At 41.9% G+C, this 22,359-nt stretch overlaps 5 protein-coding genes across 7 annotated transcripts; 2 read left to right on the forward strand and 3 right to left on the reverse strand.

The window, feature by feature from the left end:
* The first annotated feature begins 63 nt into the window (after nucleotides 1–63).
* On the forward strand, nucleotides 64–1,911 carry si:ch211-225p5.8 (uncharacterized protein LOC555567 homolog). Of its 2 annotated transcripts, none has more exons than XM_061288149.1 (5): nucleotides 64–281; nucleotides 444–610; nucleotides 860–1,094; nucleotides 1,174–1,333; nucleotides 1,643–1,911. In XM_061288149.1, the coding sequence occupies exons 1-5, from the start codon at nucleotides 203–205 to the stop codon at nucleotides 1,683–1,685; spliced, it is 684 nt and encodes a 227-aa protein (XP_061144133.1). In that variant the 5' UTR covers nucleotides 64–202; the 3' UTR covers nucleotides 1,686–1,911. The 2 variants fall into 2 exon arrangements, with proteins under 2 accessions (XP_061144133.1, XP_061144134.1); XM_061288150.1 differs by having other exon boundaries at nucleotides 1,239–1,333.
* A 677-nt stretch (nucleotides 1,912–2,588) lies between these two features.
* On the forward strand, nucleotides 2,589–3,660 carry LOC133160470 (potassium voltage-gated channel subfamily E member 2-like). The gene has a single exon (XM_061288155.1). The coding sequence runs from the start codon at nucleotides 3,313–3,315 to the stop codon at nucleotides 3,658–3,660; it is 348 nt and encodes a 115-aa protein (XP_061144139.1). The 5' UTR covers nucleotides 2,589–3,312.
* Nucleotides 3,661–3,772: 112 nt separating this feature from the next.
* On the reverse strand, nucleotides 3,773–5,424 carry LOC133160460 (dnaJ homolog subfamily C member 28-like). Its single transcript, XM_061288138.1, has 2 exons — nucleotides 5,323–5,424; nucleotides 3,773–4,920 (listed from the first exon to the last, which is right to left on the reverse strand). Exon 2 carries the CDS (start codon nucleotides 4,904–4,906, stop codon nucleotides 3,773–3,775), a length of 1,134 nt encoding a protein of 377 aa, XP_061144122.1. The 5' UTR covers nucleotides 4,907–4,920; nucleotides 5,323–5,424.
* A 6,383-nt stretch (nucleotides 5,425–11,807) lies between these two features.
* LOC133160466 (NACHT, LRR and PYD domains-containing protein 1 homolog) lies at nucleotides 11,808–16,184 on the reverse strand. The gene is made up of 5 exons (XM_061288148.1): nucleotides 15,341–16,184; nucleotides 13,901–14,998; nucleotides 13,586–13,630; nucleotides 12,937–13,203; nucleotides 11,808–12,782 (listed from the first exon to the last, which is right to left on the reverse strand). The coding sequence occupies exons 2-5, from the start codon at nucleotides 14,145–14,147 to the stop codon at nucleotides 12,520–12,522; spliced, it is 822 nt and encodes a 273-aa protein (XP_061144132.1). The 5' UTR covers nucleotides 14,148–14,998; nucleotides 15,341–16,184; the 3' UTR covers nucleotides 11,808–12,519.
* A 1,880-nt stretch (nucleotides 16,185–18,064) lies between these two features.
* On the reverse strand, nucleotides 18,065–21,661 carry etsrp (ETS1-related protein). Of its 2 annotated transcripts, none has more exons than XM_061288140.1 (7): nucleotides 21,517–21,661; nucleotides 21,361–21,442; nucleotides 19,861–19,929; nucleotides 19,707–19,781; nucleotides 19,199–19,600; nucleotides 18,991–19,109; nucleotides 18,065–18,906 (listed from the first exon to the last, which is right to left on the reverse strand). In XM_061288140.1, the coding sequence occupies exons 1-7, from the start codon at nucleotides 21,556–21,558 to the stop codon at nucleotides 18,649–18,651; spliced, it is 1,047 nt and encodes a 348-aa protein (XP_061144124.1). In that variant the 5' UTR covers nucleotides 21,559–21,661; the 3' UTR covers nucleotides 18,065–18,648. The 2 variants fall into 2 exon arrangements, with proteins under 2 accessions (XP_061144124.1, XP_061144123.1); XM_061288139.1 differs by having other exon boundaries at nucleotides 19,861–19,962.
* Between the last annotated feature and the right edge of the window lie 698 nt (nucleotides 21,662–22,359).

Genomic DNA, 22,359 nt, shown 5'->3' on the forward strand with positions numbered 1-22,359 from the left:
AAAAGCGTTACAAAGAGCTCTCTGGTCATCTCAAGTTCCCAGCTGGCTTTGGGTATTATTGCCAGCAGCGCCTAAATATAACCTCCTCAAAGCCTCCTCGGAGCAGCGAGTAGCCCGGGACGACTCGCAAAACAACTTTTTGTCTCATCTGTCAATTCTTGGACTCATTTTCGACGTAAACGGAGGACTTTATGGAGCTTGGATGAGGTGCCCCGGTGGATTTTGTTCAATGGCTCTGGCACAGATCCAGCGGCCTTTTCTTATAGTCGTCAGTCTGCTTGGTGAGTCCAGAAATCACTCGGGAATATTTGGAGGCCTTTTTGTGGAAAGGGATTGAGGAAATAATGACGATATGACTTCATAACTACGAATACATTCATTTCATTCAAACCATTTTTCTGTTTAAGTGATGACATTTTCAGTACGCCAATACCGTTTTGTAGCGTGCGAGTGTCTGGGCGGCTGTGCCGAGGTGGACTCGTTGACGGAGGCCGTACGGGGCCAGGCCTTCGTCCTGGGTTGCATTTCCTGCAAGAAACGAGCAGAAGTGGGCGCCGTCGCCACCGTGGACTGGCACTTCAGACCTCAAGGACAGGAAAATTTCACCCATGTGAGATGACAGTGGATTTCTAGCTACCGTAATTTTCGGACTATAAGTCGCACCGGAGTATAAATCGCACCAGCCATAAAATGCCCAAAAAAGTGAAAAAAAAAAAACATATATATGTATATAAGTCGCTCCTGAGTATAAGTCGACCCCCCCCACCTAAACTATGAAAAAAAACGCAACTTATAGTCCGAAAATTACGGTAAATGAATTTTCTGTCAAAGCAAAAACCCGTGCCGCCTTTCCCTCCAGATCTTCCACTACGAGCACCCGAGTGCCGACGTAGTGGACGAAGCTTTCAGGGGACGTCTGGACTGGCTGGGCACCAGAGGCGAGGACATCCAGGCGGCCACCGTCGCCGTGCGCAACGTCAGCTACGGGGACGCCGGAACGTATCGCTGCACTTTCAGCCGAACGCTTCTGCTGGCGGGCTTCCGGCACCACGTCATCGTGGAGAAGGAGGTGGAGCTCAGCGTGGTGGACGCCGGTGAGGATCCGCCCCCGTAACCACGCTTCGGTCGATATGAATTACGCTAAGTCATTTGAGTTTGCCATCTACGTTGAAGCCAACCGGGAGCTGGCGGCGGTGGTGTCGGAGATGGTCATGTATGTGCTGATCGTGCTCCTGCAGTTGTGGCTCATCGTGGTGGTGGTCTACTGCTACAAGAAGGTGTCGGACGACATGGACGCCCGCCAGGCACGCAGAGCTCTCAAGGCTCACAAGGAGTATGTCGAATGATCCTTCATAATTCACTAAATGGACCAGGAATGCATCATTTCAGCAGAATTAGTGAATTGTAATTTTACAAAAACTGGAAGTCATTTTCTCGGATTAAATATATATAATATATATGAAATACAAATAAATATTGAAAAATATATTTAAGATAAAATATGCAAAAAAATGAGTAAATAAAAATAATTTGACAGTTTTTTTTAGAAATGTTATCAAATTCTTCAACACCACTATCATCAGAACTTTTTCTAGAGTTGTCGTTAATCTTTTTTTTTCCCCTTCTCATTTTTGTGTTGCAGATTGCTGGACTGTGATGGCGTTAACTTAGATGAACCTAAATAAGTCTTTTATTTGATCAAAAAAGCACCGTGTGAAATATAACCACTAGGGGTGTAAATCGCGGGTTTTGTCACGATACGATATCATATCGATACAAAGAATCACGATACGATATTTGCCGATATATTAAAGCCTGCTGTGATTCATTCACGATACATCACGATATAGTGCTCCACGATCGATATTTTTATTTCTTTATTTATTTTTAAATAAAAAATATAGAACAATATCCTGATTTATAACAATTCATACGCAAAATCAACACGGTCCTGCAAACTCTTTATTTAGGAAATGACAAGACTATTGTAGTATACAAAGTGCTTATTTTAACACTGAACTTTGACGTTGTGTTTTTTCTTGAAATGTGCGGCGAGATTTGTGCTCCCCGAATATTTGATCACCGCATGGCAGGATTTACAAACTGCACGTGTCTTGTCCGTTGAGTCATCTTTTCTTTAGAATCCAAAGTGCTTCCAAAGAACGACTTGAAACCTAAAAGGGAGCCAATTTCCTCGTCTTTTTGGACACTAGCCATAGCACCACCCCAGGAGCCGCGTACGAGTTGTCGACTCCCCTTTCACGTGCCTGCTCTGCTCACAAAACAACACGCCCCCGCACTGCTCCCGGAAAGAGGAAGCAAGCAACAATGAACTGGATTTCAAAATAAAGTCGCGTCTAATGTCCCAGGTCAAACACGGCGATATAAATCGATGTTTACGTTTAGCATCAATGCCAATAAATTGTAGAGCATTATCGTTACACCCCTTATAACCACTGATTTTTATTGTATGCATCTCATTCCTCATACAAGTACATCCATAGTGTAGATGTGGAGTGCAAACGGTGCGTTCAAGGACACGTGGAGGTCACAGTGGCACAGTGAAAGCATTGTTCTGCCACGGAGCTGTCATTTCACACAGGTCTTAATCATAGGAGGGAATCATTTGCATGGCGCTGTCCTCACATATTCTTTTCTAGAGTTGAATTCTAACAAATGTTTTCATTAAACGTGTTGACAGCGAGGCATTGGAGGAGCTTTAGGTAGGACCCGGCGAGGGGGTTTGCTTTTTAGGCGGCCGGAACGTTGCGTCTGGGCCATAGTGGGAGGGCAAGCAAAGTCATCACACAGGTAAGCTGATGAGAGCTTTATTACAACTTTGTTATCTCATTGACTTTGGTTTACATTACAAGGATGTTAGTTTAGGAGATGAACATTTAAAATAAAAGTCTTCTTACCAAAATAGAATTGCTTAAATTTGTTTTTTATCATATATAAGATGATAAACATTCAGGGAGCTTTGGTAAAAATCATTTCAATTGAAAGGATATATTTTGTAATTAACCAATTTGATTTGTTGTGGTATATTGTTGAACTGGCTGTGTGGCGATTAAAAATGTCTCTCATTTGAAAAAAGTCAATTTTTTTATTTAACGTTTTTTTCAAATCTAGCCATTGTAATATTGTTGTGATGTTCGTTATTACTATCCGTATATATTAGGGCTGCTGCTATCTCCTTTTAGAATCGATGACTTCGACTAGGAAAGACTCTCGTAGTCACAATACATACAAACATTTTCCCCAGGATACAAAAACTTGTACTCACTGCTCACCTTGCAGCGGGAGGCGACCATGTCCGACATCAACGCCACTGATTTGAGTTCCCTGCTGCTGTCCTGGTTGCATCAATGCCTCAACAGAACCGCTGGGCAATCTCCGCAAAGCCACGCCAACACGTCCGCCGCATTCCAAGGAGTCTTCTACATCCTGCTGGTGTTTGGCATGTTCAGCTTCTTCTCCTTTGCGGTCATGTTTCGTTTCATCCGCTCCAGGAAACTGGAGGGCTCCCAGGACCCGTACCAGCAGTACATAGCCCAAGACTGGAGCCGGAAGCGAACGCCGTCTACGGCCGCCGCGGCTCGGGTGTCATCGTCGGTGGTCATCTGTAACCCGACGACAGAGGTGGAAAATCAGCAGTGAAGCGCGCTCACAAATAAAAAAAAAAAAAAGAAGAATTATGCAAAAACAGTCAAGCTCAATAAACTCAAGGCTTAAAAACAGAAAAAGAAGATGAAGTCAAGTTTGGCCCAATTCATTTGAGCCAACTCTGCATCCACGACAGCAGTCCTCGCTCGGCGCCTGCAGACTTGGCGGCGATGTAAGCGGCATTGAGCCGCTTCCTCTCCTCCTTCCTCCTCTGTCGTTGTTCAACTCGGCGCCGTCCGGCCGCCTCCTCTGCTCGCCGCACCTCGCGCGCCAGGCTGAAATGTACCATTTGCATGTGGAGCATGGGAACAACCAGGTTGTAGCTGTCCACCTTCTTGTTGACTTTGGCCAACTCTTCCTCGGCGTGAGCGCACAGCTCCTCCCAGCGGAGGCGCTCTGTCGGGCCGAGGGCTTCGCCCAGCCCGACCCGTCCGTCCAGCAAGTGACCACGGATGCGATCGGCGGCCTCGCGGATGTCCCGCTGCGTGAGCACCCAAGGCGGCTGGTAGCCGTTGTCCAAGAGGATGCGATTGAGGTTGTGCGTCATGGGGTCGGCGTAGGGGTTGTGTAGGAACTTGTTGAGCGGCTTTCCGGCGCCACTTAAATTGCGGAAGTCCCCCCGGGCCATGGACTCCTGGATTAGATCCTCCACCAGCCGCTCCACCGCTTGAGTGATTTTGATACTCCTACTGCGCTGCCGCACGTCCCGCTCCACCAGCGCCCCTTCGGCCGCCGCCGCTCTCTCGTGCTCCCTCTGCCGGTAATCCGTAACTTGCTCCGCGGCCCTGTCGGCACGGAAATGGCGGTACTGGCGCTCGCGTTGGCTGGGGGTGCCTGAGCCCACGCCCTCATAGCTGAGGTAGTGTCTGTGCTGAGGGGCCACACCGGTGGACGGGTCCTCGTCCTCATCCTGCACCGCCTCTCGACACCGGGCCTCACTGTGGTGAGCCAGCACAGAGCGGTAGGCCTCCTCCACCCGAGTAAAGAGGGCCGCATCAGCGGTGGGCATGCCGGAGTCCGGGTGGTAGAGCTTGGCCAGGCGCAAGTAGGACTCTTTGGCTTGCTCGGGGCTGACAGATTCGTCTGCGGGCAGCTCCAGCAGCCGGTAGCTCTCTCGAAGGGTGCTGCCGATGCGGGCTCCGCTGCTGAAGGTTCGGAGCCAGCAGGACTGGCCAAAGTGAAGCAGTAGGAGAGATCCATGACGGGAAGAGTTGCAGGACACCAGCAGATGAGAACTCATTTCTCACCGCACGCCTTTAAAGGGAAAACACAACAATCAGAGTGTGGCCAAAGCAGAGAACAAGGGATGGTTTTTCTTTCTGCGCAAAAACTATTACTAATCCTTAATACTATTTTAATCTAAAAAAGTGAGTTGGGTGTGATCAGAAAGTAGATTTCGTACTCTTTGAGGCTATCGTATCTGTTTTACAATGTAACAATCTTAATTCTTTGCTCATTTAGCAATTTAAATCGGCAACGTCATAAAAAATACCCGGATATTCCACTTCTCCTAGCTACAAGCTAACGAAGCGAAATAGGCAAGCCAAACCGTCAAACCTCTTCCACCAGATACCGCACAAACGTGCCAATTTACTCCTATATAACAAACTATAAAAATTTAATTTAACGACGAATACAAGTTGCAAATTGGCTCACCCACTGCCAGTTACGTTTGTTGTTGCTTTTTTCTTCGTCTGCTTGCGTTTTCACTGGCGCTTGTTGAGAAAAGCACATGGGCGACATCCAGTGGCCTGGAGGTCACACAGCAGCCCAATACAAAACGACGAGTACGATGACAATTCCAATTGAAGTTGCGTTAAAAATCCGTTGTATATATTATTAAATAAGTTATAAATTTGATGCAATAAATAACAATGTTATTAGCCGCGTGATTAGGTGGTCTATGGTTAGGCTAATGTAGACATTTGGATCCAAAACACTTTTATGTCATAAATTTATGACACGTATGAAAGGAAATAAAAAGAATACAGGCAACCATGCATTCCACCCTCATGTTTTATTGATCGAGACAACAGCCAGAAGACACAAGATTAAAAGTTGAATCAAAGTGATTTTAAAATCAAATTGTTGCAATATTTCCTGAGAATTGTTTGCACGAATTGTATCACATTTCCGCTCCGCTGCCCCTTGTTACCAGTATTGTATATATGTCTGCATGTCACTCCCTGTCAAATAGTCCTTTTTGCCCGTCCTGTTTGGTCCTGCCTGTTTTCCTGTTATATGTTGTAAATTTTTGATCAGTAAAAAATCTTGCTTATCGTTTTCACTCCGTCTAGATCTTCCCACGTCTGGTACCCGTCCTTTTCTGCTGCCCATACCTCACTATGTTCTCCTGCCTGTTTGTTCCCGTCATCGTGTCTTTTCCCTTCAATAAACCCTGGTGCAAGCGGCACCGAGTCGTCCGGCACCATTCCGAATGTGACAAACACACAATGGACTGCATCCTGTTGCCTCCACGAGTGAAAATGAGCCAGTTTTGAGTGTGTGGCATGTCCGATAAACTGAGGTTAAAGTTGAAAGCCCGTAAAATTGGATGTTCACATGTTGAGGCAGCGCTTTATCGCCAAGTTACCTCAGCAGGGCAATGGAGCATGTGGAACTTATCAGAAGCGAACGCTGATCTGTGTATCAAACACTTGTTTTAACATTTTGACTTTGTTTGGTACTCTTAGTCTCCGGAAAAGGTCGTGCGTAGAGAAAAGTGGAATTCTGTAAATTAGCCAAAGAGTGGAAAGAGGAGGAACTAAATCTACGCTTTGTTCTCCAACTCCTCCACGAGGAACGGCTCTTGCGCCTTGAGGATTTCGAAGAAAATCTCCTTGGCACGGATGCCGGACTTGAGAACCAGCCCGTAGATCTTGGTCATCTTTTCCTCGTTGCCCTTTGTATCACAGATTTCGTCATAGTCATCATCCTGGATGACCTTCTTTTCCAGCAGACAGCGCAGAATTGCATCAACGTTGGTCACGGACTCAATCAGCCTCATCTTATGCTTGATCACAAAGTGCTCCTCTGAGGTGCAAAACATTGGGAACGAATGTCAGACAATTGGTAGACTCTCACATCATCCAAGCACGGCCAGTGAAAGACATTTTCAAAGAACCCAAAACACATGAGCACAAAGAATACTCAAATAATATTATTTCAGACAAATATCTATCTATACAAACACATATTCATATAAATGCTGTTTATATCATAAATAAATAAGGGAAAAAAATAAGACCAATTAAAGCAAAAATAGTGTGGACATCTTGATATTTACCGCTGGAGCATGCGGTTGCTGCGGTAGCTGTTGGAAACAAGAACAATTCATGTTCAATTCAAATCAAGTTGAAGTTTTTAGGAACAAAAGCAAACAAAACGAATGAAATGAAATAGAAAAAAGACCTACCTTTGCTAGCAGATGACTTTGGGAAATGTTTGGCAATCAGGTTACCTGAAAATATGTCAGATTTGAACTCGTTACACACAAAAAAAAAAACGATTTCTCCCAGTAGTTCTAAATATCATTAAATATATTAATAAATACATGTGATCTATCTATCCCCCCACACAATTACACAAAATAAAGAAATAAGAAAAAATACAACAAATTGTACTACTACTACTACCAAACTAATAATACCAAACATTTCAAAATATTTATATAAAAAAAAAGAAGACGCACACTGACTCACACGCCGATCATTTACCGAGCTTATAGGCCTCATCGCAGAGATTGATGGACTTGAGCAATTCGATGACCACGGCTGGAGTTCCGTCCTCGCTGAAAGTGGACACCACCGCGTTGGATACGTCGATGCAGCCCTTATCCTGCACTTGGTTTTTCGCCACCTTTATGTCACCGGGGCGATGCACCAGAGCATCACAGAACATTTCGAAGTCCTGCTTGGACAGGTCTTCCAGCACCTCCTTCACGATGTCTGTTTTAGTGCGCATTATTTCTAATTTTTGGCTGGGAATTAAGTCGAGAAGTTAGTGAACGAGCGAGATGAGCGGTCCGAACGCACCGCGGCTGTGCTCTGGGCGGACTTTCGCGTTTGTTTTTATTTTGCAGAAATGGACACGCCCAACCTCGACAGCAAACACACATGGCAAAATATCATGAAATGTCATCAATCCGGTTTGAATTAATTCTGACCTGGCACACTTACATACCTGACATACTTGAATTTTGAGCAAGGCGCAACTGATTGACTCAAGGCTCACATATTACCGAGGTACATTGGACGCAGCACCACCAACCACGTGACCATTTGAATGAACCGCTTTGCTTTAAACTACTTTAAAACTACTTTAAACGCGTTCAAACAACTCATATATATATATATATATATATATATATACACTATATATAGTAGTTTGAAACAAGTGTGACATAAGTGTTGCATCATCCACACGCAAATGTCAAATTCCATGTTTTTAAAAGGTCAAAGCTAGAAAACAAAAAATGATCTTGTGGAATTACACACTGAACCAAATGTTTTGATACAAACAATCATCCAGTTGCATCTAAAACATTATCTTTCTTAAATGGAACATTTCAGTGGCAATCAAGGCAGTCGTTGTTCACGTACGCATTGTAAATTCACACATTTTATTGTTATACAATAGGGGTGTAAATCGCGGGTTTTGCCGATATACGATATTTGCCGATATCTTAAAGCCTGCTGCGATTCATTCACGATATATCGCGATATAGTGCTCTACGATCGATATATATATATATATTTTTTAATAAAAAATATAGAACAATATCCTGATTTATAACAATTCATACGCAAAATCAACAAGGTACTGCAAACTCTTTATTTAGGAAATTACAAGACTATTGTAGTATACAAAGTGCTTATTTTAACACTGAACTGTCGTGTTTTTTCTTTAAATGTGCGGCGAGATTTGTGCTCCCCGAATATTTGATCACCGCATGGCAGGATTTACAAACTGCAAGTGTCTTGTCCGTTGAGTCATCTTTTCTTTAGAATCCAAAGTGCTTCCAAAGAAAGACTTGAAGCCTAAAGGGGAGCCAATTTCCTTGTCTTTTTGGACACTAGCCATAGCACCAGCCCAGGAGCCGGGTACTAGTTGTCCACTCCCCTTTCACGTGCCTGCTCTGCTCACAACACAACACGCCCGGAAAGAGGAAGCAAGCAACAATGAACTGGATTTCAAAATAAAGTCGCGTCTAATGTCCCAGGTCAAACACAGCGATATAAATCGATCTTTACGTTGAGCATCAATGCCAATAAATCGTCGAGCCTTATATCGATTAATCGATGTGTATCGATGAATCGTTACACCCCTAATATTTTGATTTATATCATTGGTCTATTTGAATTAAAAATTCCCTTACAGTATGACAGAAACAGAACGTCATAAAACCGGCAGTCACCACGTTGGTATTTGCTGACCTCCAGTGGAGGTAAATGCGTCAGACAGAAACCAAAGAACAATTTCGTTTCAGAGAGAAGCTTGCAGATTTTAAATAGTAAATGTCTTTTTGTCAATATTTGTTGAAGCTGTCAGTATAAACCTAGAAAATTATCTCTGGCGCCATCGTTGACCTCTAATATGAGTTTTAGGAAACCACCGCACCCGAGGAAGAACAACCCATCAGGTGTTACCAAGCTATAATATGGCAAATATTTCAAAATGGATTTTTTTATAACATTTGATTATAGCTGTCCGTCTACTCAGCAGTAAATAGTAGGGGTGTAACGATTCATCGATACTAGGGGTGTAAATCGCGGGTTTTGTCACGATACGATATATCGATAAAAAGAGGATCACGATACGATATTTGCCGATATCTTAAACCCTGCTGTGATTCATTCACGATACATCACGATATAGTGCTCTACGATCGATATATATATATTTTTTTTAATAAAAAATATAGAACAATATCCTGAATTATAACAATTCATACGCAAAATCAACAAGGTACTGCAAACTCTTTATTTAGGAAATGACAAGAATATTGTAGTATACAAAGTGCTTATTTTAACACTGAACTGTCGTGTTTTTTCTTTAAATGTGCGGCGAGATTTGTGCTCCCCGAATATTTGATCACCGCATGGCAGGATTTACAAACTACAAGTGTCTTGTCCATTGAGTCATCTTTTCTTTAGAATCCAAAGTGCTTCCAAAGAATGACTTGAAGCCTAAAGCGGAGCCAATTTCCTCGTCTTTTTGGACACTAGCCATAGCATCAGCCCAGAAGCCGCGTACGAGTTGTCACCTCCCCTTTCACGTGCCTGCTCTGTTCACAACACAACACGCCCGGAAAGAGGAAGCTAGCGACAATGAACTGGATTTCAAAATAAAGTCGGGTCTAATGTCCGAGGTCAAACACGGCGATATAAATCAATGTTTACGTTTAGCATCAAGTCAAGTCAAGTCAAGTTTATTTGTATAGCCCTAAATCACAAGCAGTCTCAAAGGGCTTCACATAGACAGAAATTGACAATTCTTCTCAAAGCATCCCCTGATCTTAAGCTCCCAAAAGGGCAAGGAAAAACTTAAAAACCCCTACCAGGGGAAAATGAGAAACCTTGAGAAGGGACCACAGATAGAAGGATCCCCCTTTCAGGATCACCAGGTTGAAATGGATGCAGAGAGGGCACAAATTAGCATCGATGCCAATACCGTTTTTTTCCGTGTATAGTGCGCAAAATTTAACTAATTTATTGTCCTAAAATCTGGGGTGCGCATTATACATGGGTACAAAACATTTTTAATTTTTTTTTTTTAAATTTTTTTTTTTTTTAAAGAAAGTCATGGTACAACAAAACCAACAACAGGACTGACCGACAAAGTCGTGGAACAAAAAGACAGGGTGACATTACCAAAGACAGGAACAGAAAGCAAACAGACATCATGACATCATCCGACGGTGAGCGAGGGGCAGACAGGACTTAAAGACAAAACACGTTACATCGATTGAGGTGACACAGGAAGGGAGGGAGGGGCGACGCCAACAGAAACTATGGCAACCTAGACACATAGCAAAACTACGGACGAGACATGACAAATCTCCCTCGAAATCAAACTTGAAATCTTGTTTGTTGTCAATGGCGCATCGCATTCAGCCATCCTACCCAACACACTTAGTCAGTAAAATTCATAATTGACGACACATCGTTTGATGCGATGGTGCAATCCTTGATGGTGTGTTATTGTCAAATATTGTTTGTTTTTAATCTCCATCGCGGACCGGACGTCATACGGAGGCCGCCATTACAGATGCGCAGAACGGATGCGCAAGACACGTCAGCTATATTAAGAGCGAGAGTTGTTTTCTTCCTATTAGTTTCAATTCACAGTTTAATTAGCAGTTTCAATCAGCAAATAACAAAATGCGTATTACAGGTAATATTTTATTTCACAACACTTTGCCTTGTTCCTTTCTTCTCTGCTGTTCACTTCGAACACTCTCGTATCAGACGCGGCTTGCTCGATCACCTGCTCGTTTGCCGTCTGTCACAATGTACCCTACACAAATCCAAAACATTTGTTGCGGCTCCGAGTCACGACGAGGGGCAAGTTTCTGTTTTCAAGGGTGTTTTTATTCCTCTTCAACGTCTCTCCCATACAGAGCCGCCTTTTTCACGTCCGCACGCCTTTTTCACATGCGCGCACGGAGCGCGGTGGTGCGTTTAGGGGCAGTCGGAGAAATCATCGCCAACAAAAAAAATTTACATCCAGCCTAGTTAAGACCATACCAAAGAGTATAAAAATGGGATCCATTGCCTCCCTGCGTGTGTGACGATCATTGGGAATTAAAAAAAAAAAATCATAAAAATTGGGTGCGTATTATGGGTACAGGCTTTTTTCCAGCATCAGCATGCCATTTTTAGCGTGCGTATTATACATGGGGGCGCACTATACCCGGAAAAAAACGGTAAATCGTAGAGCTTTATATCGATTAGTTGATGTGTATCGATGAATCGTTACACCCCTATTAAATAAGTTATAAATTTGATGCAATAAATAACAATGTTATTAGCCGCGTGATTAGGTGGTCTATGGTTAGGCTAATGTAGACATTTGGATCAAAAACACTTTTATGTCATAATGACACGTATGAAAGGAAATAAAAAGAATACAGGCAACCATGCATTCCACCCTCATGTTTTATTGATCGAGACAACAGCCAGAAGACATAAGATTAAAAGTTGAATCAAAGTGATTTTAAAATCAAATTGTTGCAATATTTCCTGAGAATTGTTTGCACGAATTGTATCACATCTCCGCTCCGCTGCCCCTTGTTACCAGTATTGTATATATGTCTGCATGTCACTCCCTGTAATTTTTTGATCAGTAAAAAATCTTGCTTATCGTTTTCACTCCGTCTAGATCTTCCCACGTCTGGTTCCCGTCCTTTTCTGCTGCCCATACCTCACTGTGTTCTCCTGCCTGTTTGTTCCCGTCATCGTGTCTTTTCCCTTCAATAAACCCTGGTGCAAGCGGCACCGAGTCGTCCGGCACCATTCCGAATGTGACAAACACACAATGGACTGCATCCTGTTGCCTCCACGAGTGAAAATGAGCCAGTTTTGAGGGTGTGGCATGTCCAATAAACTGAGGTTAAAGTTGAAAGCCCATAAAATTGGATGTTCACATGTTGAGGCAGCGCTTTATCACCAAGTTACCTCAGCAGGGCCATCGAGCATGCGGAACTTATCAGAAGAGAACGCTGATCTGTGTATCAAACACTTGTTTTAACATTTTGACTTTGTTTGGTACTCTTAGTCTCCGGAAAAGGTCGTGCGTAGAGAAAAGTGGAATTCTGTAAATTAGCCAGAGTGGAAATAGGAGGACAGACATCTACGCTATGTTCTCCAAATCCTCCACGAGGGCCGGCTCTTGCTCCTTGAGGATTTCCAAGAAAATGTCCTTGGCACGGTTGCCGGACTTGAGAGCCAGCTCGTAGATCTTGGTCATCTTTTCCTGGTTGCCCTTTGTATCGTGGATTTCCTCATAGACCTCATCCTGGATGACCTTCTTTTCCAGCAGACGGTTCAGAATTGGATTGATCCTGGTCAGGGAATCAATCAGCTCCGACCAATGCTTGATCACAAAGTGCTCCTCTGAGGTGCAAAACATTGGGAACGAATGTCAGACAATTGGTAGACTCTCACATCATCCAAGCACGGCCAGTGAAAGACATTTTCAAAGAACCCAAAACACATGAGCACAAAGAGTACTCAAATAATATTATTACAGGCAAATATCTATCTACACCTTGTATTGGAAAGTTCTCCAGCTCCTCCACGAGGGCCGGCTCTTGCTCCTTGAGGATTTCCAAGAAAATGTCCTTGGCACGGTTGCCGGACTTGAGAACCAGCTTGTAGATCTTGGTCATCTTTTCCTGGTTGCCCTCTGCATCGTGGATTTCATCATAGATCCCATCATGGATGACCTTCTTTTCCAGCAGACGGTGCAGAATTGCATTGATGTTGGTCACGGACTCAGTCAGCCTCACCCTATGCTTGCTCACAAAGTGCTTATCTGAGGTGCAAAACATTGGGAACGAATGTCAGACAATTGGCAGACTCTCACATCATCCAAGCACGGCCAGTGAAAGACATTTTCAAAGAACCCAAAACACATGAGCACAAAGAATACTCAAATAATATTATTTCAGACAAATATCTATCTATACAAACACATATTCATATAAATGCTGTTTATATCATAAATAAATAAGGGAAAAAAATAAGACCAATTAAAGCAAAAATAGTGTGGACATCTTGATATTTACCGCTGGAGCATGCGGTTGCTGCGGTTGCGGTTGGAAACAAGAACAATTCAAGTTCAATTCAAATCAAGTGGAAGTTTTTAGGAACAAAAGCAAACAAAACGAATGAAATGAAATAGAAAAAAGACCTACCTTTGCTAGCAGATGACTTTGGGAGAGGTTCGGCAATCCGGTCATCTGAAAATAAGTCAGATTTGAACTCGTTACACCTCTACTACAGTATATTTTAAAAAAAACGATTTCTCCCAGTAGTTCTAAATATCATTAAATATATTAATAAATACATGTGATCTATCTATCCCCCCACACAATTACACAAAATAAAGAAATGAGAAAAAATACAACAAATTGTACTACTACCAAATTAATAATACCAAACATTTCAAAATATTTATAAAAAAAAAAAAAAGAAGAAGACGCACACTGACTCACACGCCGATCATTTACCGAGATCTTTGGCCTCATCGCTGCAACCGATTTTCTCGAGCAATTCGATGACCACGGCTGGAGTTCCGTTCTCGCTGAAAGTGGACACCAGCACGTTGGTTACGTCGATGTAGTCCTTCCTCCGGACCTTGTTTTCCTCCACCCTTCTGTCACCGGGGCGATCCACCAGAGCATTACAGAACATTTTGTATTGATCCTCATCCAGGTTTTGCAGCGCGGCCATCACGCATCTCTTTATAGTGGTCATTATTTCAAATTTTTAGCGGGGAATTAAGTCGAGAAGTTAGTGAACGAGCGAGATGAGCGGTCCGAACGCAGCGCGGCTGTGCTGTGGGCGGACTTTCGCGTTTGTTTTTATTTTGCAGAAATGGACACGCCCAACCTCGACAGCAAACACACATGGCAAAATATCGTGAAATGTCATCAATCCGGTCTGAATTAATTCTGACCTGGCACACTTACATACCTGACATAGTTGAATTTTGAGCAAAGCGCAACTGATTGACTCAAGGCTCACATATTACCGAGGTACATTGAACGCAGCACCGCCAACCATGTAACCATTTGAATGAACCGCCTTATTTTAAACTACTTTAAAACTACTTTAAACGAGTTAAAACAACTCATATATATATATATATATATATATATATATACACACTATATATAGTAGTTTGAAACAAGTGTGACACTTTCGATACAAACAAACGATAATGATAAAGCACAAATAGGAATTCCCCCGTCTTATTTCCGACTGCACTTCCGGGTTGCATCATCCACACCCAAATGTAATATTCCATGTTTTTAAAAGGTCAAAGCTAGAAAATAAAAAATGATCTTGTGGAATTACACACCGAACCAAATGTTTTGATACAAACAACCATCCAGTTGCCTCTAAAACATTATCTTTCTTAAATGGAACATTTCAGTGGCAATCAGGGCAGTTGTTGGTCACGTACGCATTGTAAATTCACACATTTTATTGTTATGCCATCATCACACTGTCACATTTCTGCTCCAGCAGAAGGTTCAGAATTGGATTGATGTTGGTCTCGGACTCAATCAGCTTCGTCCTATGCTTGATCACAAAGTGCTCCTCTGAAGTGCAAAACATTGGGAATGAATGTCAGACAATTGGTAGAATCTAACATCATCCAAGCACGGCCAGTGAAAGAAATTTTCAAAGAACCCAAAACACATGAGCACAAAGAATACTCAATATTATTACAGACAAATATCTATCTATACAAACGTAGACACATATTCATATAAATGCTGTTTATATCAGAAATAAATAAGGGGAAAAATAAGACCAATTAAAGCAAAAATAGTGTGGACATCTTGATATTTACCGCTGGAGCATGTAGTCTCACCCGCAGTTGAAGTTTTTAGGAACAAAAGCAAACAAAAAGAATGAAATGAAATAGAAAAAAGACCTACCTTTGCTAGCAGATGACTATGGGAAATGTTTGGCAATCAGCTTACCTGAAAATATGTCAGATTTGAACTCGTTACACCTCTACTACAGTATATTAAAAAAAAAAAAAACGATTTCTCCCAGTAGTTCTAAATATCATTAAATATATTAATAAATACATGTGATTAAATATCTATCTATCTATCTATCTATCTATCTATCTATCTATCTATCTATCTATCTATCTATCTATCTATCTATCTATCTATCTATCTATCTATCTATCTATCTATCTATCTATCTATCTATCTATCTATCTATCTATCTATCTATCTATCTATCTATCTATCTATCTATCTATCTATCTCAGTAGTTCTGAATATCATTAAATATTGTTACGGCCCCGAGTCACAACGAGGGACAAGTTTTGAGTTTCCCAGGGTGGTTTTATTCGTCTTCCACTTCTACACAACCGCCTCTTTCACCTCTCTTCTTCTCTCGTTTTTCTCCTCCCCTCACCGATCGCGGTGGTGCCTTTTCGGGGAGTCGGAGAAATCAGTATTCACAAAAAAATACATGCAGCCTAGTTAAACAAACACCAGAACGATCACCATGACAAATACGAACACACAGAAAGAAAATAAATAAGTGGAACATCACTCAAACACCGGTGATCCCTTCGAGAGTCCCACAATATATTAATAAATACATGTGATTAAATATCTATCTATCTATCTATCTATCTATCTATCTATCTATCTATCTATCTATCTATCTATCTATCTATCTATCTATCTATCTATCTATCTATCTATCTATCTATCTATCTATCTATCTATCTATCTATTTATTAGGGGTGTAACGATACATCGATACACATCGATTAATCTATCTATCTACCCCCCCCCCACACACACACACAATTACACAAAATAAACAAAGAAATAAGAAAAAATACAACAAATTGTACTACCAAATTAATAATACCAAACATTTCAAAATATTTATAACACAGCGCCGCCAACCACGTGACCATTTGAATGAACCGCTTTACTTTAAACTACTTTAAAACTACTTTAAACGAGTTCAAACAACTCATATATATATATATATATATATATATATATATATATATATATATATATATATATATATATATATATATATATATATATATATATATATATATATATATATAGTAGTTTGAAACAAGTGTGACATAAGTGTTGCATCATCCACACGCAAATGTCAAATTCCATGTTTTTAAAAGGTCAAAGCTAGAAAACAAAAAATGATCTTGTGGAATTACACACTGAACCAAATGTTTTGATACAAACAATCATCCAGTTGCATCTAAAACATTATCTTTCTTAAATGGAACATTTCAGTGGCAATCAGGGCAGTCGTTGTTCACGTACGCATTGTAAATTCACACATTTTATTGTTATACAATAGGGGTGTAAATCGCGGGTTTTGCCGATATACGATATTTGCCGATATCTTAAAGCCTGCTGCGATTCATTCACGATATATCGCGATATAGTGCTCTACGATCGATATATATATATATATTTTTTAATAAAAAATATAGAACAATATCCTGATTTATAACAATTCATACGCAAAATCAACAAGGTACTGCAAACTCTTTATTTAGGAAATTACAAGAATATTGTAGTATACAAAGTGCTTATTTTAACACTGAACTGTCGTGTTTTTTCTTTAAATGTGCGGCGAGATTTGTGCTCCCCGAATATTTGATCACCGCATGGCAGGATTTACAAACTGCAAGTGTTTTTCTTGTCCGTTGAGTCATCTTTTCTTTAGAATCCAAAGTGCTTCCAAAGAACGACTTGAAGCCTAAAAGGGAGCCAATTTCCTCGTCTTTTTGGACACTAGCCATAGCACCAGCCCAGGAGCCGCGTACTAGTTGTCGCCTCCCCTTTCACGTGCCTGCTCTGCTCACAACACAACACGCCCCCGCATTGCTCCCGGAAAGAGGAAGCGAGCAACAATGAACTGGATTTCAAAATAAAGTCGCGTCTAATGTCCCAGGTCAAACACGGCTGTGATTCATTCACGATACATGACGATATAGTGCTCCACGATCGATATTTTTATTTATTTATTTATTTTTAAATAAAAAAACATAGAACAATCTCCTGATTTATAACAATTCATACGCAAAATCAACAAGGTACTGCAAACTCTTTATTTAGGAAATTACAAGAGTATTGTAGTATACAAATTGCTTACTTTAACACTGAACTTTGATGTCGTGTTTTTTCTTTAAATGTGCGGCGAGATTTGTGCTCCCTGAATATTTGATCACCGCATGGCAGGATTTACAAACTGCAAGTGTCTTGTCCGTTGAGTCATCTTTTCTTTAGAATACAAAGTGCTTCCAAAGAACGACTTGAAGCTTAAAGGGGAGCCAATTTCCTCGTCTTTTTGGACACTAGCCATAGCACCAGCCCAGGAGCCGCGTACGAGTTGTCCACTCCCCTTTCACGTGCCTGCTCTGCTCACAACACGCCACGCCCCCGCATTGCTCCCGGAAAGAGGAAGCAAGCAACAATGAACTGGATTTCAAAATAAAGTCGCGTCTAATGTCCCAGGTCAAACATGGCGATATAAATCGATGTTTACGTTTAGCATCGATGCCAATAAATCGTAGAGCTTTATATCGATTAATCGATATGAATCGATGAATCGTTACACCCCTATTATACAATCGTCACACTGACTGGAAAGGAGCGAATCATTTGAGTTTATTCATTGTAATCGGACAACAGAGGTAGACCTGAGTTTTGTATACTGTATATAAAAATATAATAAATGCACAAAACTACACTGTATTAACACTATTTACAAGTACTTTGGTTAACAGAAACAACAGTAAAAGCTGTGAAGTATTATGGACGTAAAAAGAGTCCCAAAAATGTTTTATCCTATCGTTGCAACCTTATTTCCAAGATTAAAATAGATTTATTTTGGCACACTTGTGAATGATTTTCTCACAAATTGCAATTTGTGTGTAGTATTGCACTGTTTTTTTGAAATTGGGTTTTTTCTTTATTAATTTAGTTTTCTCGTTTTTTCTTTGTATAAGCGTTTTTGTCTTTTTGGTGTGGGCCCCAACACTTCTTCTTTAATTACCATAGTGGGAGATGCGCTGTCACGTTCCTCTTTGTAAACGCCTCCTTCGCCCTGAGCCTGACACGTTGAAAATTCCCACCGCAAATTCTCCTCATCTCATGGTGACTTTGCACACAAATGTCACATATTGTGCGCATGATATGACTCACAAGGTCCATAGCTTTTGTTTTTTTTACTCCCATCGCTCGCTGCTGAAGTCTGACGCGGACGACTCTGCGCTGCTGGAGCTGGGCAAAATGTTCAGGCTGCTCAGCACCTCCTGTGCCGTCTTTCCCAGCATGCCCTGCATGTCGCAGACAAAGCGGTACACGTAGCGCTTGCCCGCCGTCTTGTGGATGATGTTCTTGTGGTAGTAGTAGCGAAGGCCCCGGCTCAGCTTCTCGTAGTTCATCTTGGGCTTGTTCTTGCACTGGCCCCAGCGCTTGGCCACCTGCGGAGGGAAAGACAAAGGCCGAGATCAAGAAATTCAAGGTAGCAGATACTTCCCTAAATAACAAATATTCTTCAATACTACCTCAGTTGGGTCAGACATCTTAAACTCCCAGCCGTCCCCGGTCCAGGAGATGAAGGTGCGACAGGCGGAATCCAGAAGAAGTTCCAGTAGGAACTGCCACAGCTGGATCGGGCCAGAACCTGACATGTGGCATTATGTTAACACGATAAAAGCGACTCTGTAGTTACTTAAAAAAAAAAAGAAAAAACTTCCCAAGAACAGTACAAACCTGGATAAGCGGACATAGGGGCCACGTGACTGTCCCTGTCGGGCCGCTGGAGAGTTTTGCGCTTGGCCACACGGGGGTAGTAGTGGTCTGACGGCTGAGGGCTCGGGTTGGTGGGGGCGGGGCAGACGGAGGGCGTTGGCGGGTGCGGCGGGGGACCGCCAAAGCCAGCCGGGGAGTATTCGGACCAGAAGCCTCTCTGGCCGTCCGACTCAGGGTAGAGGTCGGCCGTGTGGCGGCAGTATCCCGACTCGCCGTCTGTGTTTTTGACGCCCGGGAAGGGGCTGTGGCTGCCCTCTGTGGCCGGGCTGAACCGGCCGCTCTGGGGCACCAGGCTCTGGTAGCTCTGATTGGCCCCCGGCTCCTGGTAACCACTCACTTGGTGCTGCTCCACCATCAGCCCGTCTGCCGAAGGGAAACCGAGCTTAGTAACGTGCATAAGATGTTTACACCGAGGCCGCTTTATATCGGAGCATCGTTTTAAGGTTGATTTCAAAATTTCTAAAAACACCTTGTGGATAAGAAGTCCACCAGGTGAATTCCTGGAATGAGTCCATGTTGAAAAGACCAATGTCGCTTGAGTTGACTGCAAAGAAAGAAAAAGGAGATGCACGTTTAATGAATTAGGGAGCATTCGAAATCATCAAACAATCTTTTTTATTGACCTTTCGGCGGCTCGGCATAACTGCTGTCGAGTGAATACTGCGGCTGCTGCGTGGACGCCTTGCTGCTGTCTAACAGAAAAGACACATCTTCACCAGGGTAGTCTGGAGGTTACACACACACACACACATGAACACAAGTATTAGGCAAGGTTTAGACACCCATAGTGGGAATAAATGTTGTCCATTTGAGTAATTCTTCTCATATGAGACGTGATGTTAAAATACATCAATGCTCCCTAAAATGCAATAATGCCACACAAAAAAAACAAAAGCAGCGAATTGTTTTGGTGAGTTCACGTCTGGGCTGACGTCAGCGCACACAGACGGAAGTGCAATAGCTACAAAATGCCACTAGGTGGTAGTATTGCTCTGTAAACCTTCCATGGACTCAAAAGCCGGAGCGTTCTTTTTCAACTTACTTTTAAAAGGTAAATAATAAAGCTCTTATTCATTCAAAGTATGTTTATGTGCGAGAATATTTATTTTATTTTTACTTTGTTCGACTTTTTTGTTGTATACACATGAGTGTGATCTTAAACATGGCCTGCACAATTAATAAAGAGGATTGAATTTAACTGGTATTATTACTGTATTTTAATTTTACCGTCTTACATTTTCAAAGCTATTTTTTTCACTTTATATAATCACGCAAAAATGGGTGAACTGAAAATGTCAACGCAACAACTTCAAAAAAAATTGTTCTAACATAAAAATTGGCTTTATAATCAGCAAATTGTTTTGGAGTAAACAACTTGCTTACGTTGTTGTGCTAACGAAAGTTGTTGCTGTGAATGTGAATCATTTCAAGTCGTAACTCAAATGACTACTTTAGCCTCCTAAAATCACAAGTTGTGTTTTTTTTACAGTGTAGGAAAAGGGTAAGAAGTTCAAAGTCTTATTCCACGGGGGAGGTTCTGCAGCAAAATTACAATGTACCTAATGAAGTGTCCTGTGCACATAACAATACAAGCGTCATGAGGAGAGGGGGGGGGGGGGGGCAACCTGCTGTTCGAGAAATTAGACAAAACACTTATTAGTGGAGCAGGAGGAGGGGGGGACATTTGTTTACCATCCAATCAGCGTAGGCTGGCCTTTTTTCTTTTTAGCTCAATGGATGGAGGAAACAGGGGAGGAAGAGCGTGGAGGAAACACCAGCGGAGGGAGTGTGACAGCGTAGTGATGGAGGGAGGGAGGCATGCACTCTAAATCTGTTGGAGAAGGAAGTCTGGAGGAAAGGATTAGCCAGGGGAGGGTATCTTTAACTTGACCACCCTGATTCACACACGCACATCGCCCCCTCCCTCTCTCACATGTGTCAAGGCCTCGTTGCAAAAAAGCTTTGACAGATGTGATGATGATGATGATGCCGACGGGGAAACTATTTTCCGCCTCCTCCAAAGCTCACAGGAAGCCGGCTGCATAAACAATTGGCTCTTCATCATCTTTATCCGAATGAAAAGCATCATCATCAAATTTAGAAAGAAAAAAAAAGAAACTCACCGAAAGATGCAAAGTCAAACCCTGCCGGCACCTCCTGGGTTCTAAAGTCCTCCCCGTAGAAGCCACCTTGGCACACTTCCATCTAGAAATAGAAAAATAGAACTATTTTTTTTTTTGCCTTTGGAAAGACATTTGTGTCCAGCAATGACGTCATACCTTTATTTTGGTGTCGGGCTTGATAGCGGAATCCCAGTACATGTTGGTCCGTGTCCCAGTGTGAAGTCAAGTGAAGCGAAAGCTCCTCTGTGATGGGACGGCTCCGTTATAAGAGCCAAGAGGAGGGAGGGAGGGAGAGATGGAGGGGCAGGCCGAGTCGTGACCAACACAGTAGTGACGTCACAGACAATCACCACCCCAAACCCCCACCCAGAGCACCCAATATTTTCATTCATAAACACCTATTAAAGTACACTGCAAAAAGAGAATTTTTAGCTGTTACTGTCATTTCTATCGGAAGTGTGAAAGAAACACACTTGTGTTTAACGGACTGATCAAATATTCCGTATACCAATAGATATTTTATGAGTGGAAAAGTCAATATATTTCTTTTCTTTTTTTAAGTTGGGTAAGACCTCTTCATGGTTAGGACATAAATGTAATTATTTTTGTTCGATTAATCTCACAACGGTGTTTACATGAAAGAAACTAAATGGATTTGACATATTGACAATATGTATGATCGATTATTAATTGTAATTCAATCAGATGTATTTTTTTGGTTGACACGGGGATTACATTATAAATAAAATATATGACATGTGCAAAAACGACGCTGTATGATGCAATAAGACACCACAAGCTAGCTAACAAAAAAGTAGGGAACATTACAGAAATTAAAACAAAAATGGAGTGATGAACAAATCAAACACGCTGTTTTTTTTTGTGATAACGGTCGAGAAAAAAATCTATAAAAGAAAATGGATTCATAAAAATATATTCTTCGCTGTTTTCAATAGTTCAGATAACCAAACTTCTTCTCGACGTTCGAGTAATAAAATG

The sequence above is a fragment of the Syngnathus typhle genome, linkage group LG10, assembly GCF_033458585.1.
Source record: "Syngnathus typhle isolate RoL2023-S1 ecotype Sweden linkage group LG10, RoL_Styp_1.0, whole genome shotgun sequence".
Taxonomy (NCBI): Eukaryota; Metazoa; Chordata; class Actinopteri; order Syngnathiformes; family Syngnathidae; genus Syngnathus; species Syngnathus typhle.

Bases quoted from the DNA above. Each gene is read 5' to 3' on its own strand.
- etsrp (XM_061288139.1), bottom strand. From the start codon at position 21,558: ATGTACTGGGATTCCGCTATCAAGCCCGACACCAAAATAAAG. The intron at 19,782-19,860 runs GTCAATAAAAAA...CTTTCTTTGCAG, and splicing joins TTATGCCGAGCCGCCGAAAG to TCAACTCAAGCGACATTGGT. The intron at 19,110-19,198 runs GTTTGTACTGTT...GCCACATGTCAG, and splicing joins CCCTATGTCCGCTTATCCAG to GTTCTGGCCCGATCCAGCTG.
- LOC133160466 (XM_061288148.1), bottom strand. From the start codon at position 14,147: ATGACCACTATAAAGAGATGCGTGATGGCCGCGCTGCAAAACCTGGAT. The intron at 13,631-13,900 runs GTAAATGATCGG...ACTTATTTTCAG, and splicing joins CGATGAGGCCAAAGATCTCG to ATGACCGGATTGCCGAACCT. The intron at 12,783-12,936 runs GTGTAGATAGAT...TTTGCACCTCAG, and splicing joins GGAGAACTTTCCAATACAAG to AGGAGCACTTTGTGATCAAG.
- LOC133160460 (XM_061288138.1), bottom strand. From the start codon at position 4,906: ATGAGTTCTCATCTGCTGGTGTCCTGCAACTCTTCCCGTCATGGATCT.
- si:ch211-225p5.8 (XM_061288149.1), top strand. From the start codon at position 203: ATGAGGTGCCCCGGTGGATTTTGTTCAATGGCTCTGGCACAGATCCAG. The intron at 611-859 runs GTGAGATGACAG...CTTTCCCTCCAG, and splicing joins GACAGGAAAATTTCACCCAT to ATCTTCCACTACGAGCACCC. The intron at 1,334-1,642 runs GTATGTCGAATG...TTTGTGTTGCAG, and splicing joins GCTCTCAAGGCTCACAAGGA to ATTGCTGGACTGTGATGGCG.
- LOC133160470 (XM_061288155.1), top strand. From the start codon at position 3,313: ATGTCCGACATCAACGCCACTGATTTGAGTTCCCTGCTGCTGTCCTGG.